At 42.1% G+C, this 15217-nt stretch overlaps 2 protein-coding genes and 1 long non-coding RNA gene across 3 annotated transcripts in view; all 3 read left to right on the plus strand.

Annotated features, from left to right (window-relative positions):
* The window catches only part of LOC127177922 (serine/threonine-protein kinase pim-3), a 34632-nt gene extending 33701 nt beyond the window's left edge, over positions 1–931 (plus strand). The window contains exon 7 of the mRNA XM_051130474.1: positions 580–931. Coding sequence (XP_050986431.1) covers positions 580–611 — 32 coding nt within the window. The 3' untranslated portion in view covers positions 612–931. The remainder of the gene's footprint in view (positions 1–579) is intronic.
* Positions 932–933: 2 nt separating this feature from the next.
* LOC127177923 (uncharacterized) lies at positions 934–3704 on the plus strand. Its single transcript, XR_007829277.1, has 4 exons — positions 934–1011; positions 1215–1567; positions 1784–1937; positions 2709–3704. It is a non-coding gene; the product is annotated as an uncharacterized LOC127177923 (long non-coding RNA).
* Positions 3705–9235: 5531 nt separating this feature from the next.
* On the plus strand, positions 9236–14969 carry LOC127177879 (serine/threonine-protein kinase pim-1). Its single transcript, XM_051130399.1, has 9 exons — positions 9236–9445; positions 9841–10086; positions 10223–10305; positions 10423–10473; positions 10568–10940; positions 11039–11209; positions 11311–11406; positions 14710–14759; positions 14871–14969. The coding sequence occupies exons 1-9, from the start codon at positions 9421–9423 to the stop codon at positions 14967–14969; spliced, it is 1194 nt and encodes a 397-aa protein (XP_050986356.1). The 5' UTR covers positions 9236–9420.
* The last annotated feature ends 248 nt before the right edge of the window (positions 14970–15217 follow it).

Raw genomic sequence — 15217 nt, forward strand, 5'->3', positions numbered from 1 at the left:
TCAAATAAGGCCAGTAGGTGGCGATATGCACAGAGAATGGAAACTGACAATAAACTTTAAAATTAAAAATACAAACAAATTGCACAAAATAAATAAATAAAAATAAAATAGAAATAGCTCAGAAATGTTATAACAAAATGCAATGATGCAGTGTTTTTTTTTTGTATTTTCTAAGTAATTTACCTGTAACATTTCATATAGTGACTTCATGAGTCCATAAAAATAAAATGGTAAAGTAAAAATTCTTCTGTCTATACATTTTGTAGTGCATTACACTGTTTATCTGCCCATTGTGTCATATTTAATGCACTCATGTAAATTTATAACTGGTTTGAATTGAGCTGATGGTACAATAGATTTGACCTGTTCTGAATAATCTGAATAATCCCACATGTCAAGTTCATGGGTCTATAAAATTAAAATAGTCCAGTTAAAATTCTTCAGATTTTGTGTTAGAATAGTTCAATACACCATATATATCAGCCTTCTTTGTCATATTTATAACACTCTTCAGAAAAGCAGTGAATTTGTCATGAGCCGGGTTTGATTCTTCCTCTTGTTTCATTCTCCCCTTGTTAGTGCTACTTAGACTCAGCTGCACACTATTGTGATCGGCGCTCGCGACCAGACCTGCTGTCACTGCACTCAAAGGATATGCAGCTCTGCACCTGCCAGATTCGGCCAAAGTGGCAGACTGCATAAGTTACCTTTTTCCTAACAAATGATCTGCTTTGACCTACCTTGGCTCTTGAGTCCTCCTTAATCTTGTGACAGAATAATCTGCCCAATGATGGATGCAGTGAAGGAGATGCCGATCCACTCAGCAGTCGATTTACAGGGAGCTGTGCTGGGCAGACATGAGGAGGAAATATTTGCTACCCGACATGCTGTGGAGAGCCTGGCAGCTCAAATCACTGATCTGACCAACCGATCTCCTGCAGAGCCAGTCCCCTTCTCTTGAGCCTCGAACCACCTCTGAGCCAAGAATCAACAATCCTCCTTGCTACTCAGGTGAGCCTATGAATGTCGAGCCTTCTTAACTCAGTGTGAGGTTGTATTCTCTCTGCCTAGACAAGCAATTTGAGCTTGGTCATTGCGCTCAGGGCTATATTGACGAACCACAAACCTCTGCTGAACCACTGCTGTCACCACCTCCGAGTCATCTTTGGGTCCTGAGCCTTTGCAACTGAGAGGTATCTGTATTTCTTCTGCAGAACGCCAACTCCGCATTCAGAATAGACTCTTGTTTCTACTGTGGTGTCGCTGGTCACTTTGCTCCTGCCTGCCCTGTAAAAGCCAGCACTCGTCAGTAGATCGGTGAGTACTGGCGAGCGTCACTACACTCTCCCCTGACTCAAAGACTCGCACATCCCTTGCCGCTCTTCTGCACTGGGGGAATTCCTCCTTCTCTTGAACCGCCCTCATCGACTCAGAGCAGAGGAGAACTTTACTGATGAGAAGTGTTTTCTAGAGCGTGGCATTCCCTTACAAGAGCTGGAAGACCCTCCCACTGTCTATGCCCTGGATGGCCGTATTCTTTTGAGGGTCCTCCGAGTCAACATTCCTGGTGAGTCTCACCATCTCGGACAATCACCAAGAGACAGTCATCTTTTTTATTCTTCAGTCTCCTTTCACTCCTGTAGTTTTGGGTCATTCATGGCTAGTGCAGCATAACCCTCAGATGAACTGGGCAGATGGGACTAGTATGTCATGGAATCTGTCATGTCATGTTAACTGTCTAGTGTCTGCTGTTTCTGCTGTATCTTCTGCTTCTGTGTTTCAGGAGGACCCCGGTGATTTGTCTGGAGTGCCAGAGGAGTACCACAATCTGTGGGTGGTGTTTATTTCACAGCAAGCCATAGAGGACCTGAAAAGAAGAGGATCTTGATGGCTTTCTGGGACCAGCAGAAGCCAGAAAACAAACTGAATAACTCACAGTGAGTTTTTGGAGGCATAATGTACAAATCTTTGACAGACACACGTTTATTTATATTGTGTAGGGTTACGCAAAAAAAAGTACAAGAGATATGGCATATAGCAGGGATAGGCAACGATGGTCCTGGAGTGCTGCTGTCCTGCAAAGTTTAGTTCCAGCTCTAATCAAACACACCTGAACAAGCTAATCAATGTCTTCAGGATCTCTAAGACTACAGCCAGGTCAGTCTTTTTTTCTCTGCAGAAACTCTAAACTCTGCAGGACATCAGCACTCCAGGACCAATGTTGCCTATCCCTGGCATATAGTATCATTTTTGTCATCATATTTATGTCATTTAACTTGAACCTCTACACCTCTGACACATCAGTTTAATCTGCTCCTGGATGCTCCATTTCACCATCCAGCACTACAAGTGGAAGATGTGAGAAAGGCTGATCTGACAATAATAGCAACATCAGTTTGCAGGATATGTCATTTGTGAATTTTATTCATTCATATATAATGTGTTCAGAATTAAGGGGTAGAAACATGTATCTGAAACAGCTTGAAAAATAGTGGCAAGTCCTTTAAAAATGACTCCCAGAATGCTGGAAGTGGCTATGATTCTCTCTGGTGTTTTGCACAGTGGAAAAAAAGAGCAGTAGAAGCCATATGATAACTTAGTGATATTGTTATGTACTGTACGCTGCGCTGTGTAAGCTTGTTATGCATATGTTGCTCTGCTCTGTGTGTGTGTGTGTGTGTGTGTGTGTGTACACTTGTCTGTTTCAGATGCAAGGTTCATTGGAGGATTTGCTTGTCGTTCTCCTGATGTAGGATGCTGACGTTTGTGATCGCGCCACCAGTCCACTAACTTCAGTGGCCAGAAGTATCAACAAAGAAATGAAAATTGGTGTATGATTGTGTGAGTTTTGAGGCACAACTGTCAGCAGGAGAAAACTCTGAATTTGAACTTGGCTTGAAATGCATCAAAACAAGGAAACTCAATGTAAAGAACATCTTGATGACTGCATTAACATCAGCTTTGAAGAAGCTTCTACCAGCAAGTTCAGAAGAATAAATGGAGTACTTTCAGTTTCAAAGCACAGAAAGATCAAGTAATGCAGAGAGAAAAGAAGCAAAATTAGAGTCGCAGTGGATCATGTTTGTGAGACGGTGCTGAAGTGGCTTGCAAATGTTTAAGACTTCCTGTTTGTTGCTGCCACATGTTTTGAGTTGGAGCTCCATCAAGTTAATTCTTTATTGTCTATTTTTTAATCTTCGTTTCTATGATGTGTGAATATATTCCTATGATCGTTCTCTACAACAAAAACAATCAAAGCACCTTATCACTAGTTTTATTTTGATTTTACTGAGTCTGCTACTAGCTTATAGCCCTTTACCATCTAGCCCATTTTACTCATTGTTACTTGCTTTAATGGCAGATTTGTGTCTAGCTTTGAGTGCAGGTGAGGACACGTTTGAGTTGCACTAGCTGCGAGAGCGGAAAGCCGCTGGAAACATCCCAGGCTGCCGCTCACTGTGGTAAGTTTGCAGTGTGATATTAACACTCCCACCACCTCAACTCTGTGTGTTTCTCTGCACAGGCCCCGTGCAGCAGAAGATGCGAGCCAGGCCCCAGGCGAGGACCTCTCCCCCTCCGCCGCCTCCAGTCTTCAGTCTTCTTAATAACTGGAGTCTTTTCTGGGAACGTCCTAGGCTCTTTCGTGCTGATGGCCTGCACCCCAGCAGAGTCAGAGCAGAATTCCTGTCGGACAACATCTCCAGGACGCTCTCCATGTGACTAGTAAGCCAAGGCGACCGCGCGTCCCACCCGCAGATTAGCGGTCATGCCGGAACACGATCCCACAAACACGTTTGCCGCCTGGATCGCTCGTGAAATGCGGCCGTGCAGGAGCACGCTCAAGCAATGGCGGTGACAGCGGTGCCCGTTCACAAAATGGCGGCGACTGCGGTGCCCGTTCACAAGATGGCAGGCAGCGCCGGCGCGCGCTCACAAGATGGCGGCGATGGCGGAGTCCGTTCACAAGATGGTGGCGGAAACAGAGCTCCGTCACATCACAGCTGCCATACCAGAGCCATATAAAGTTGCAGCTGCATTTCCTGAGTCAAGTCAAGCTTCCAAGCCAAGTCGAGTTGCAGCTGTGTTTCCTGAGTCAAGTCAAGTTTCCAAGTCAAGTCAAGTTGCAACTGTGTTTCCTGAGTCAAGTCAAGTTTCCAAGTCAAGTCACGTTGCAGCTGAATGTCCTGAGTTAAGTCAGGTTCTCAAGTCAAGTCAAGTTGCAGCTGTGTTTCCTGTGTCAAGTCAAGTCAGAGCTATCGCTCCTATCTCAAGTCAAGTTACAGCCATCTTTCCTGAGCCAAGTACAGTCAAGATGGCTGCCACGCCAGAGCCACTGCCCAAGATGGCTGCCACGCCAGAGCCACTGCCCAAGACGGGTGCCACGCCAGAGCCACTGCCCAAGATGGCTGCCACGCCAAAGCCACTGCCCAAGATGGCTGCCACGCCAGAGCCACTGCACAAGATGGCTGCCACGCCAGAGCCACTGCACAAGATCGCTGCCACGCCAGAGCCACTGCAGAAGATGGCCGCCGTCTCCAAGCCACTCCACAAGATGGCCGCCATTCCAGAACCTGTGGTCATGATGGCCCATGTGCTGGACTCCCCCCTAATGACAGTATGGGCAGCTAAAGTGGCGCTCCTTCATGTCGCGACGGCTGTTCCCCACGAGTCAAGCCAAGTCACAGTTGTTCCCCACGAGTCAAGTCACGCTACAGCTGTCGCTCCTGAGCCAAGCCATGTTGTTCATGAGTCAAGTCCCAGTACAGCGGATCTCCATGAGTCAAGCCAGGTTATAGCAGATCCTCATGAGCCAAGTCAAGCTGCTGCTGTTATTCCAGAGCCAAGTCAAGCTTCAGCCGCTGCTCCAGAGTCAAGTCAGGCTACAGCTGAAGCCTCCAAGTCCAGCCACGCCTCCAAGTCCAGCCACGCCTCCACGTCCAGTCAAGCTGCCAAGTCCAGTCAAGCCGCCAAGTCCAGTCAAGCTTCCAAGTCCAGCAATGTCAAAGCAGTCGTTCCTGCATCAAGCAATGTCAAGGCGGTCGTTCCTGTGTCAAGCAACGTCATAGCCATGGTTCCTGAGTCAAGCAAGGTAACAGCCGTGGTTCCTGAGTCAAGTGAAGTCAATGATCTTCTCAAGCCAGTTCAAGTCACCGCTGGTCTTCACGTGTCAGATCAAGTCACTGCTGATCTCCATGAGCCAAGTCAAGTCACCGCTGGTCTCCATGAGTCAAAGCAGTTCACTACTGTTCTTCGCGAATCGAGTCAAGTTACAGCCAATCTCCAAGAACCAAGTCAAACCACAGCTGATCTTCATGAGCCAAACAAAGTTATTACTGCTGCTCCAGAGTCCAATCACGTTCCGCCTGACGGCCCAGAGTCCAGTCACGTCCCGCCTGACGGCCCAGAGTCCAGTCACGTCCCGCCTAACGGCCCAGAGCCTCGGAGGGTACCTGCTCTGTCGGTCCTGCCTCAATCACTGGACCTGGCCCTCCAACCCTCGCCCTGTCTCGCTCCCGCCCCACCGCTCCCCTGGACTGTTGTTTCCTTCGAGCGTCTGGAAGCCGCTCCTTGGGGGGGGGCTATGTCACGAATCTGGTCAGTGCTCTGCGGACCGCTCACCACCAGATGTCACTCTCACCTTTCCATTTCACTTTGACTGTTACTTTGCACTTCGGACTGCATCTCCCATCCTCCACCGCACTGTTTGCTTCAGCCCCCGTGACCAATCAGGCTTTCTATAAAGCCCTGGTCCTTCCCAGTGCTCTTCACGGATTGTTGAATTGTTGTATTGTTGTATTCCTAGTATTCCTAGTTCTTGTTCCGAGTTCCTAGTTCCCTGTGTTTTGTTTTGTTTCCTGAGTTCCTGGTTTCCCGTTTTCGACTGTTCGCCGCCTGCCTTTACGGACTATCTATCGTTATTGGATTATTCTCTACGTTTTGCCTGTGATATACCTGTCTGCTCCTGTTTTGACCCTGCCTGTACGACCATGTCTTTGTCTCGTCCATATAATAAAAGCTCGCATGTGGATCCGCTCGCCTCTCGTCTCGTTTACCACGTAACAGATGGGGTCTGGCTGCAGACATGCACTTGCATTTTCAGACGTGCACTCTCAGACATGCATTTCCGCAAGTGACGTGACTTGCAGTCTGTTTTTTGTTTTGTTTTATTTATATCTATTGAATCTCTCAACATTTTACAACAGTAACCAGGAGGTGAAGACAAGAAAAAAGAAACTAAGTTATAATGTCACTCGCAATCGCCAGCTACAATCTCTGCTACCTGCAACGTCACTTGCAATCCACACAAATGGTGCTTGTTGCCAGTGGAGGGAAGATGCTCTGGTGGTTAAACCATAGATATGTATCTAGGGGTTAAACAATAAAAATAATTTAATAGCATAACGTACAGGGTACTGCAAGTCAGCTGTAGTAGAGAAAGACAAGACCCGCAAATCCGTGGCCACAGAACAGCAGAATATTAACGTAATGCACAAAGTCTCTCATTAAGAGTTTTCCTCCCATAGAAAAACATTAACACTTAATATGGTCTTTATCATCTTGTCAGGGCTCTGCCCTGGCAGCTTTGTCTGTGTTGTCCTTGTTTAATGTTTCTTTGTTTGTCTTGTGTCTTAAAGCATTGCATTAGGTGTGTTCGACTTCATCTACGGCTACAGACGGCGATCAGCAAGAGTAGCCGAGAGCAGTTGCGGGCGGAGTTGAAAACGTAGCTGTCAAGTCGGACACTTTCTGCTCTTGTTAGTGATGCTCTCATGGTGTTTGCATGCACTATCACAGATGAAGTGAATTAAATGCAATATTTATCATTACACAGACTTTTCAAAAGCTTTTTCATGAGCACCAAAAAATGGTTGTCCTGTATCTTCAATAAACAAGCTACAGGTAGTCAGAAATGCAGCTGTTAAAGTCCTTACCAGGTCAAGAAGATATGATCATATTACCCCAATTCTACAGTCTCGGCACTGGCCACCTATTAAGTTCTGTATCAGTTACAAAATATTACTACTTACTTATAAGGCCCTTAATGGTTTAGCTCCTGCATGTCTAACTAGTCTTCTATCACGCTACAATCCATCACGCTCCCTAAGGTTGCAAAACTCTAGTGGACTTTTGGTAGTAGCTAGGTTAGCAAAGTCCAATAAAGCAGGCAGAGCTTTTGCTCATTTGCCTCCCAAACTCTGGAATAGCCTTCCTGATAACGTTCGGGGTTCAGACACACTCTCTCTGTTTAAATCTAGATTAAAGACACATCTCTTTAGCCAAGCATTCACATAATGCATCTCATAACCCTGTACTTCATTGATATCTGATCAAATCCACATTATCATTCTTTTGTTTGATTGGAACTATCTGAGCTATGCTAATTTTTCTCTATTTGCTTCTCTGTTTCTGCCACAGGATGGGCATCCTGAGGAAACTAGGATCCAACCCTTACAAAGATCTGAGATGACCAAACACCCGAGAAGAGACGATGCCAACACCTCAGAGGACCTCAGATGATGCCAACCCTGAAACAACATACAAAACTACCACATTTTGCTGTGTATAAGTTGTATCATGAAAAGCGCTATACAAATAAACTTGAATTGAATTTAACTAAAAAAAGAAAAGATGCTTGCAATGATAGAAGACACTTGTATTGTAAGCCAAATATTCTCAGAACATCTTCTGTCAACACTGTGTATAGTAGTGTGTGCACCATCAGTGATGAGGACCATTTAGTTATGTAAATTTATGTATTTACACTTACTTTTTTGCATTCTAAGGACAAACTCTGATAAAGGTTCAGTGGGGAAAATAAATAAACCAAGTGTACTCTGTCAACTCAAAAGTATTAAGTGTGACAACAAAAAAATGCAGCATTTGTTGAGTATCTGTCATGGTATCAGAGTATTTTAATGATGTAAAATGAACTCAAATGCAAGTTTACTGGATTATGTAAACATCAAGCATCAACAAATCACAGGTGAGCATCAGATACAAAGTTAAACAGTTAATTTTAAGTATAACCAGCTTGCCTTTGCAGGTGACAAACAATGTAGACGGAAACAAACAATGATCAGGAAGTAGCCAATGCATAATATGGAGATGGAAATGGATCATACTGACGTTACCTGAGTGATTGCAGAAAATAGGCTACATTACAGCTTATTTAATTTAATTACTGAATGAATCCAGGTTTTTAAATGAATCGAATGAGTCAATGATTCAGTGAGCTGTTCATAAAGCCAGTCATTCGCTTCCTTTCAGAATGAATCAGTCATTTGAACAAATCGATTGAATGAATGACTCAATTATTAAGACAGTGATTTGCCACCACTTACTGGCACTTTTAGTTTTATATTCAGAGTATGGTTTCTTTTTTTTTAAACCATTTCATATGTAAGTATTCATTTTTATTTTTGAACGTTGAATAAAATGAATTCTGAAGCTACTTTTTTGTAATGTCTATTGAGTGCTTTTTTATTTTAAAACAATACTAAATTTTTATTAATAACTTCCTTAATCCTTAATTAATTAACAAATTATATGTTCATTAATAAATCACTTTATTAATCAGCACATAATGTTAATAATAAAAAAAAAAAATCTTAATAATACTATTGAAAAGATAAGAAATACACAGTACACTCATCCCCATTTTAAAATATTTCATTTTTTAAAATGTTATTTATATGTCAGGACAAAAGCTAGACAAAAAGAGAAAAATCTAAATTATATATTATATACATATTGTTTTTAGGACACCTTTGCACAAAAGCACAATTTTATGCATGGAGAAATTATATATATTTTTAATTGTAGTGTTTTTCGTTAAGACATATAATCTATTAGTTAATGTAGATTCAAAAACATACAAAAAAAAAAAAAAAAAACATACTGAAAATAATCTTACGTTGTAATTCATTTTCTCAGTAAAAATTCATTTTTTTCCAGCTTTAGAAACAAAAATTATGGAGGTTTTATTTTACAGATATCTCACGTACACGACGTCATCGCGCTACAGTCAGCAGCTCAAGCTTGAATGTGCGTGAATCGAATTTGAGTTGCTATAGCAACAGATATAAAAGCTGAAACCCGTCGATTTCTCATTGTTGGGTTGTTTGAAGGCGAGACTTTGGAGACAAACTTTTATCTGCGACAGACTTTGTGCTGAGAAAGTGATTCTTGAAGGAGTTCGGAGCATTTCTGTGGAGTTGGAGGATATTTTCTTTGAGTTGACTTTTTGAAGGACTTTGGATTATTTCTGAGGAGAGTTTTATTTCATTTATTTGTTTTTATTTGATTGGAAGTGTTTCTGTTACTTGTCTTTTTTTCTTTTCTTTCTTTCTTTTCTTTTGTTTTCATCTTTTCTTTTCTTTTTTCCTCTCATTGTGTAGGAGATTCTTCAGGATATTTTCGATGGCTCACATGGGCGAAAGACGAGGTGAGAGTTTTAATTTTTCATGTTTTTGTTGTTATGTTATGGTATGATTAATAGAGATAATTAAAGAGTGATTTAGTGCCGAAAACATGGAAATTGTTTGACATTTTTAGTCTTATTTGTAATATCTGTTTGTGGGTTTTGGTTCAGTTGCTGCTACAAGAAAATAACTGAAATAATTTGGTGATATGATATGAAACTGTAATGCAGTCGACAGACCTGAACTACTTCATAACTGTGTGTTTACTTCAACATAATTGCACACCACAGAGTGTGTTTATCAACCAGAATCAAACATTTAACAGCCCTGTGATATACAGTGTTATAATAATGATGTTAACAACAAGCACAATGTCAAATTGTGTGAAATAGATTGTAAACTGCTGCTGCTCTTTCAGCCTTGGGCCGCTCCAGATCCGCTGCTGCTTTCACCCAGATGGCTGCTGGTCAGGAGGTTGGAGGACAGTGTGGTGACCACATCCAGAAAACACTGTCAAACCCAACCCAGCCATGGAGTCCAGAGCTGCCCGGCTATATCGCTCCTCTGCCTTCTGAGTCGACTCAAAGGAAGAGGAAGCGGCAGAGCTTGGAGGATGAAGATCCCTCCACCTCATACGAGAGACCCGCCAAACGCTCTCGTGAAGGTCAGGCTTATTCTCAAGACATTGCTGAATTACTACATGATTTGTCATTGAACTAATTGATATAAAACATTTGTACAGTTTCAGATACTGTCACCTGTTTTCTCTTGAAGACGTTTCTTATGATCGTATGTTGCAGATTCATATATAAAGGGCCCAATGCTGGGTCAAGGTGGATTCGGCTCTGTGTTTGCTGGGACCCGCAGCTCTGATGGATTGCCAGTAAGACATTTTCTCATTACTCATGACATGTAACATAAACCGTATTTGACACGTACGGAGCATGAGGTTATTGTCATAATTAGCAGGTGTAATTTACTGTGGTTCATCTGTCTGCAGGTCGCCATCAAGTACATCACTAAAGACGAGGAGCACGAGGACATTGAAGTTGTAAGTTGAGTTTTATTGGTCTATGACACTCATACATCCACATTCAGTCCTCTAGCGATGATGAAAGGATCTCATGTCTCCTCTGCCGCTGCAGGAAGGTCAGGGTCTGCTGCCGCTGGAGGTCGCGTTGATGACCTGGGTCAATTCGGCTCCTGCCTGTCCCAATGTCCTGAAGCTGCTGGAGTGGTTTGAACATCCCGGCCGCTACGTCATGATCCTGGAACGCCCGGATCCTTGCCAGGATCTCCACAGTTTCTGTGAGGAGAACGGTTGTCTGGATGAGAGCCAGGCCAAGAAGGTGCTCATGCAGCTCATCAACGCTCTCAAACACTGCGAGAGCCGCGGCGTCTTCCACCGGGATGTCAAGCCACAGAACCTGCTCATTTGCACAGACAGCAATAAGATCAAGCTGCTGGACTTTGGCTGTGGACACCTCCTGAAGGACTCGGAGTATAAAGAGTTTGCAGGTTGGTTAGGAAAAGATCTCACTATGATATTCTGTGGAATTTGATGAATTTTGAATCTAGATATTCAGCTGATCTCTTCTTCCTCTCGGGTCTCTCAGGCACTCTTTCATTCGCCCCTCCGGAGTGGTTTCGTTCCCACAGCTATCGTGCAGGACCAGCTACTGCTTGGTCACTGGGTGTGACGCTATACCAGCTCCTGTGTGGTTCTCTACCTTTCAGAAACGCACGGAGGGTTCGCAGACTGCACTTCCCTAGACACCTGTCTGCAGGTAAGAGATGGCAAACATTCAGCTGTTCACAGACAGAAATCATAGACAGAGCGACAAGTAGTTGATGTTGTGTTACTGAAGTACTGTGTTGTGTGTCACAGATTGCCGTCAGTTGATCAGATGGTGTCTTAAAGCAGCAGCGGACGACCGTCCCAGCTTACAGGACATTGAGCAGCATCCCTGGTTACAGTCAACAGGTGACCAATCACATCACACTCATCTCAGTGACTTCTTGTTCATTGGACAGTTGGATTGTACTGTCAAGATAAATGTAGGTAACTGGTTGTAATTCTGTACAAACCAGAGTCCTGATGCTACAGAGATCCGGTCCAGACTGAGCCTAAACCAGCATGTAGCAGTTTTCTTCAGAAAAGGAGAAGGAAGACAAAAAAAAACATCAAAATATTAGGCATTATTTAACTAGGGCTATAATTTATATTTTACTAAATGCTATAAAAAATATTTGTTTCTTGAAATAAAATAAACTGTATATACAAACTGTATATAACTGTATATAGAAATCTAAATGCTAATAAAATATTAATAAAAACTATAAAAGCATCCCATTGTCACAGCTTGTTAAAAATAAAGATAAAAGAATAGGATCTAAATGCAGCAGCTAGACTTTATTTACACAAAAACCACTAGACATGAACAGAATCATCTACGCTAACCGTGATGACAACAGACAAATATCTGAAATGAACATGCAGGTTGACGGTGACCTAAAAATAATAAATAACAAAATAGGCTTTAATAAATAAAAAAAAGACAATGAAAGAACTAGAAATAAATTGAAGGATCAAAATAGTTCAATTACCACTTCAAATGTTCTCAAATGAATTTAACCTATTCCTAAAATAAACACAAGGCCAGGAACAATTAAGATACATTTTGCTGTAGTGTTCAGCGGCCAATAAATCAGTCTGGTTTACTCTGTCTGGGTTAAGAAAGGTTGTGGTGGGGAGTAACTATGTTTCCCGCTGCACTGAACACATGCTCTGATGAAGTGCTGGTTGTGGTAATGCACAGGTATTCTTTAGCCATGTTTGCCATTAAAGGAAAGCAGCTTCGTTTTTTTTTCACCATTTCAGTGGTTTGTCATCGCCATCAAAAACTTTCTTTTGCAAGTAGGATGTGATCTCCATTAATGCTCGCTGGTCTGCGGGGATTGTGGACACAGACTGCTTCATTCTGCCCAGAACACGTCCCAGTGTTTTGCTCCTCTTAGCCGGCTGTATCTCAGCTGCTTCTTCTTTTTCCTTCGCCTCCTCATCCTCCGCTCTGATGTGTACAGGTGGCTTGATTTTACCTTTCCAGAATCTCACCACCTCAACCTCTAGCTGACTTTTGATCACATCAAGTTCTCAATATGGTCTCCCTTACAGTGTGAGTCAAGGACGGTGTCTTTGTACAGCAGCTGAAGTGTGTTGTCGTTATATTTCGATTTAAGATTCTCTAGGATTGTTAAGGATTTTAATTTCTGATGTCATCTTTACCTTACATCCTTCTCCTTCAGGATATCCGTCATAAGATGCAGCATCGGCAGCAGAGATGAGACTGTCATGTAATTCTCAGCTGATAAAATATCAGTAAATTCTGCGACAGCCTCTAGTACGGCAAAATTAGGTTTGGGAGTGTACAACGGCTCTTGTCATCCATTTTCATGACCATGGCATAGGTTGATCCCCAACGAGTTGGACAGTCCTACAATGATAATAATTTTATAATTAAATACTTAACAACAATAATGATGAAAAGAAAAAGCCTATCAGCTCTGCAAAAATCATCATGTTCTGGTCGAGGTTGCTTTAAATGTTAATGAGCTCTGTTCGCCCCGCCCCTCTCTTCTCTTTGTGGAGTGATGAGCCTGTTTACTTTAGCCGCATTTAGCTGTGTTTAGCCGCTAAACTTGCTAACTAGCACATTATTAGGAAAGGCGATCGCAAAGATTCATTAAAAAACCCTTATACTCACTTCTGCTGTAGGTGAAGCTGGATCACAAATGATTCTTGCGAACATAGACGGATATATGTAGATCGGGAGGCGCATTCCCTTCACAAACAAACGTAATCCACTGCATCTTCAGCGGCTCAGATGTTGGGAGTAACGACCACTGTATTCATTATTACATCCAGCAACACCTCAATCGCTCAATCAGAGATATTCTTGTCTAATTTACATCCCTGCTCCGGCATCGAAACAATGGAGGTCGGACTGTTACAGCTGATTTAGGGCGGGTCTGAGGTAAGACGCTCATGTCAATCAACTATCGTGGGAGCCACACCGACAGGCATCGAAGAATGGCTCGATTTGAAAAAGGGAATATTATTTTTACAGATTAATTAAAAAGCACTGCATGGATTTTTATCATCAACACACATTAATGTTCAAACAACATGTAAAAGTGAACTTTGCATCTGATGACCCCTTTAAAACCGTAAATTAAGATTTGTTCATTGACTTACCGTGCTGTTCCTGACAAATGATTCAAATTTCTCCAGTGTCATTTCCCGAGATAAAAAGTAATATAAATTAAGTAGGTAATTAAATAAGTAAAATGCATCAGTTTTCTGTCACAAATCAATCATTCTGTCACAATATCACAAAACAGTCACCAAATTTGGTGTATATGTGTTTTGTATTTATATCTTGATTTATACCCCTAAAAGGGCGACATTTAGAGACAGAAATGAAACTTTCCCTGCCTCTCCCCACAGCTTCTCAAATGTTTGTATCCCCCAGGACATGTCACCCCTTTTAGGGTTAAGGTGAAACGGAGAGGTCTCTGCACCAAACTACATGTGATGAGCTGTGAACCAGGAATGAAAGTGCTGGTGGAGGCACGGCCCAGCAGGAATTTTATATTATTATACATGAAAATTTGAGCGTGATTGCCAAATTTGTGAAATCTGCTCAGCTCATCACAGTGCAGAAAACAACTATTACAAATGTGACCCTGGACCACAAAACCAGTCATAAGGGCAATTTTTCAAAACTGAGCTGAATAAATAAGCTTTCCATTGATGTATGTATTGTTAGGATAGGACAGTATTTGGCCGAGATACAACTATTTGAAAAAATGGAATCTGAGGGTGCAAGAAAATCAAAATATTGAGAAAATTACCTTTAAAGTTGTCCAAATGAAGCTCTTACTAATGCATATTACTAATCAAAAATTAAGTTTTAATGTATTTACATTAGGAATTTTACAGAATATCTTCATGAAACATGATCTTTACTTAATTTACTAATGATTTTTGGCATAAAAGAAAAATCAATAATTTTGACTCATACGATGTATTTTTGGATATTGCTACAAACATACTCCAGCGACTTAAGGCTGGTTTTGTGGTCCAGGGTCACAAATGACAGTTCTTATGAAGAATTGCAACAAATTATTAAATAAGCAAGAAATGTGTGCGGTCAGTGTGGTTTGAACCCCATTAAGTTTCATTGTTTCAACGAAAACATTCAAAATGTCTCTTTTTGTCTTCCAGAGAAGAAACGAAGCCTCACAGATTTGGAAATGAGGGTTTTGGATGTGAGGGTGAGTAATTTGTAACAGAATTCTGTGCTGAATTAAAGTGCTTCTGATCCTGATTCTTGTTATTTGAGCGTTATATCAGAGATGTGAAAATCGATGATTTCTTATTTCCAGATGTGGATAGAGAAGAGGTTGGAACGTCGGCTGTGGAAAGGCGTCAGGAGACGACAGGTGCTGGGTCTGGGTGTGATGCACAACTTAAGGTCTGCCTAGCCTTAATGCAGATGGAAGCTCAGACGCGGCAAGCCCAAATGAAGCTACACCTAGAAATTTGAGGCTGAAAAACAGGTAAAACTGCGACAATGACGCTTGTCTCTGGCAAGTTCAGCAAAGTCTGTGAGTGATCTTGCGGCAACTACATTTGATGTTAGTAAGAATATTGCTTTAGTGCCTCACTTTAGATAATCTGAAGTGGATATGTATTTCACTGCTTTTGAGCGTGTGGCTGCTGCACTTCGTTG

Source organism: Labeo rohita, chromosome 16, assembly GCF_022985175.1.
Source record: "Labeo rohita strain BAU-BD-2019 chromosome 16, IGBB_LRoh.1.0, whole genome shotgun sequence".
Classification (NCBI taxonomy): domain Eukaryota; kingdom Metazoa; phylum Chordata; class Actinopteri; order Cypriniformes; family Cyprinidae; genus Labeo; species Labeo rohita.

Coding starts and splice junctions, on each gene's coding strand:
- LOC127177879 (XM_051130399.1), top strand. CDS start 9,421: ATGGCTCACATGGGCGAAAGACGAG. Junction 10,087..10,222: donor CGCCAAACGCTCTCGTGAAG/GTCAGGCTTATT, acceptor CGTATGTTGCAG/ATTCATATATAAAGGGCCCA. Junction 14,760..14,870: donor TGAGGGTTTTGGATGTGAGG/GTGAGTAATTTG, acceptor TCTTATTTCCAG/ATGTGGATAGAGAAGAGGTT.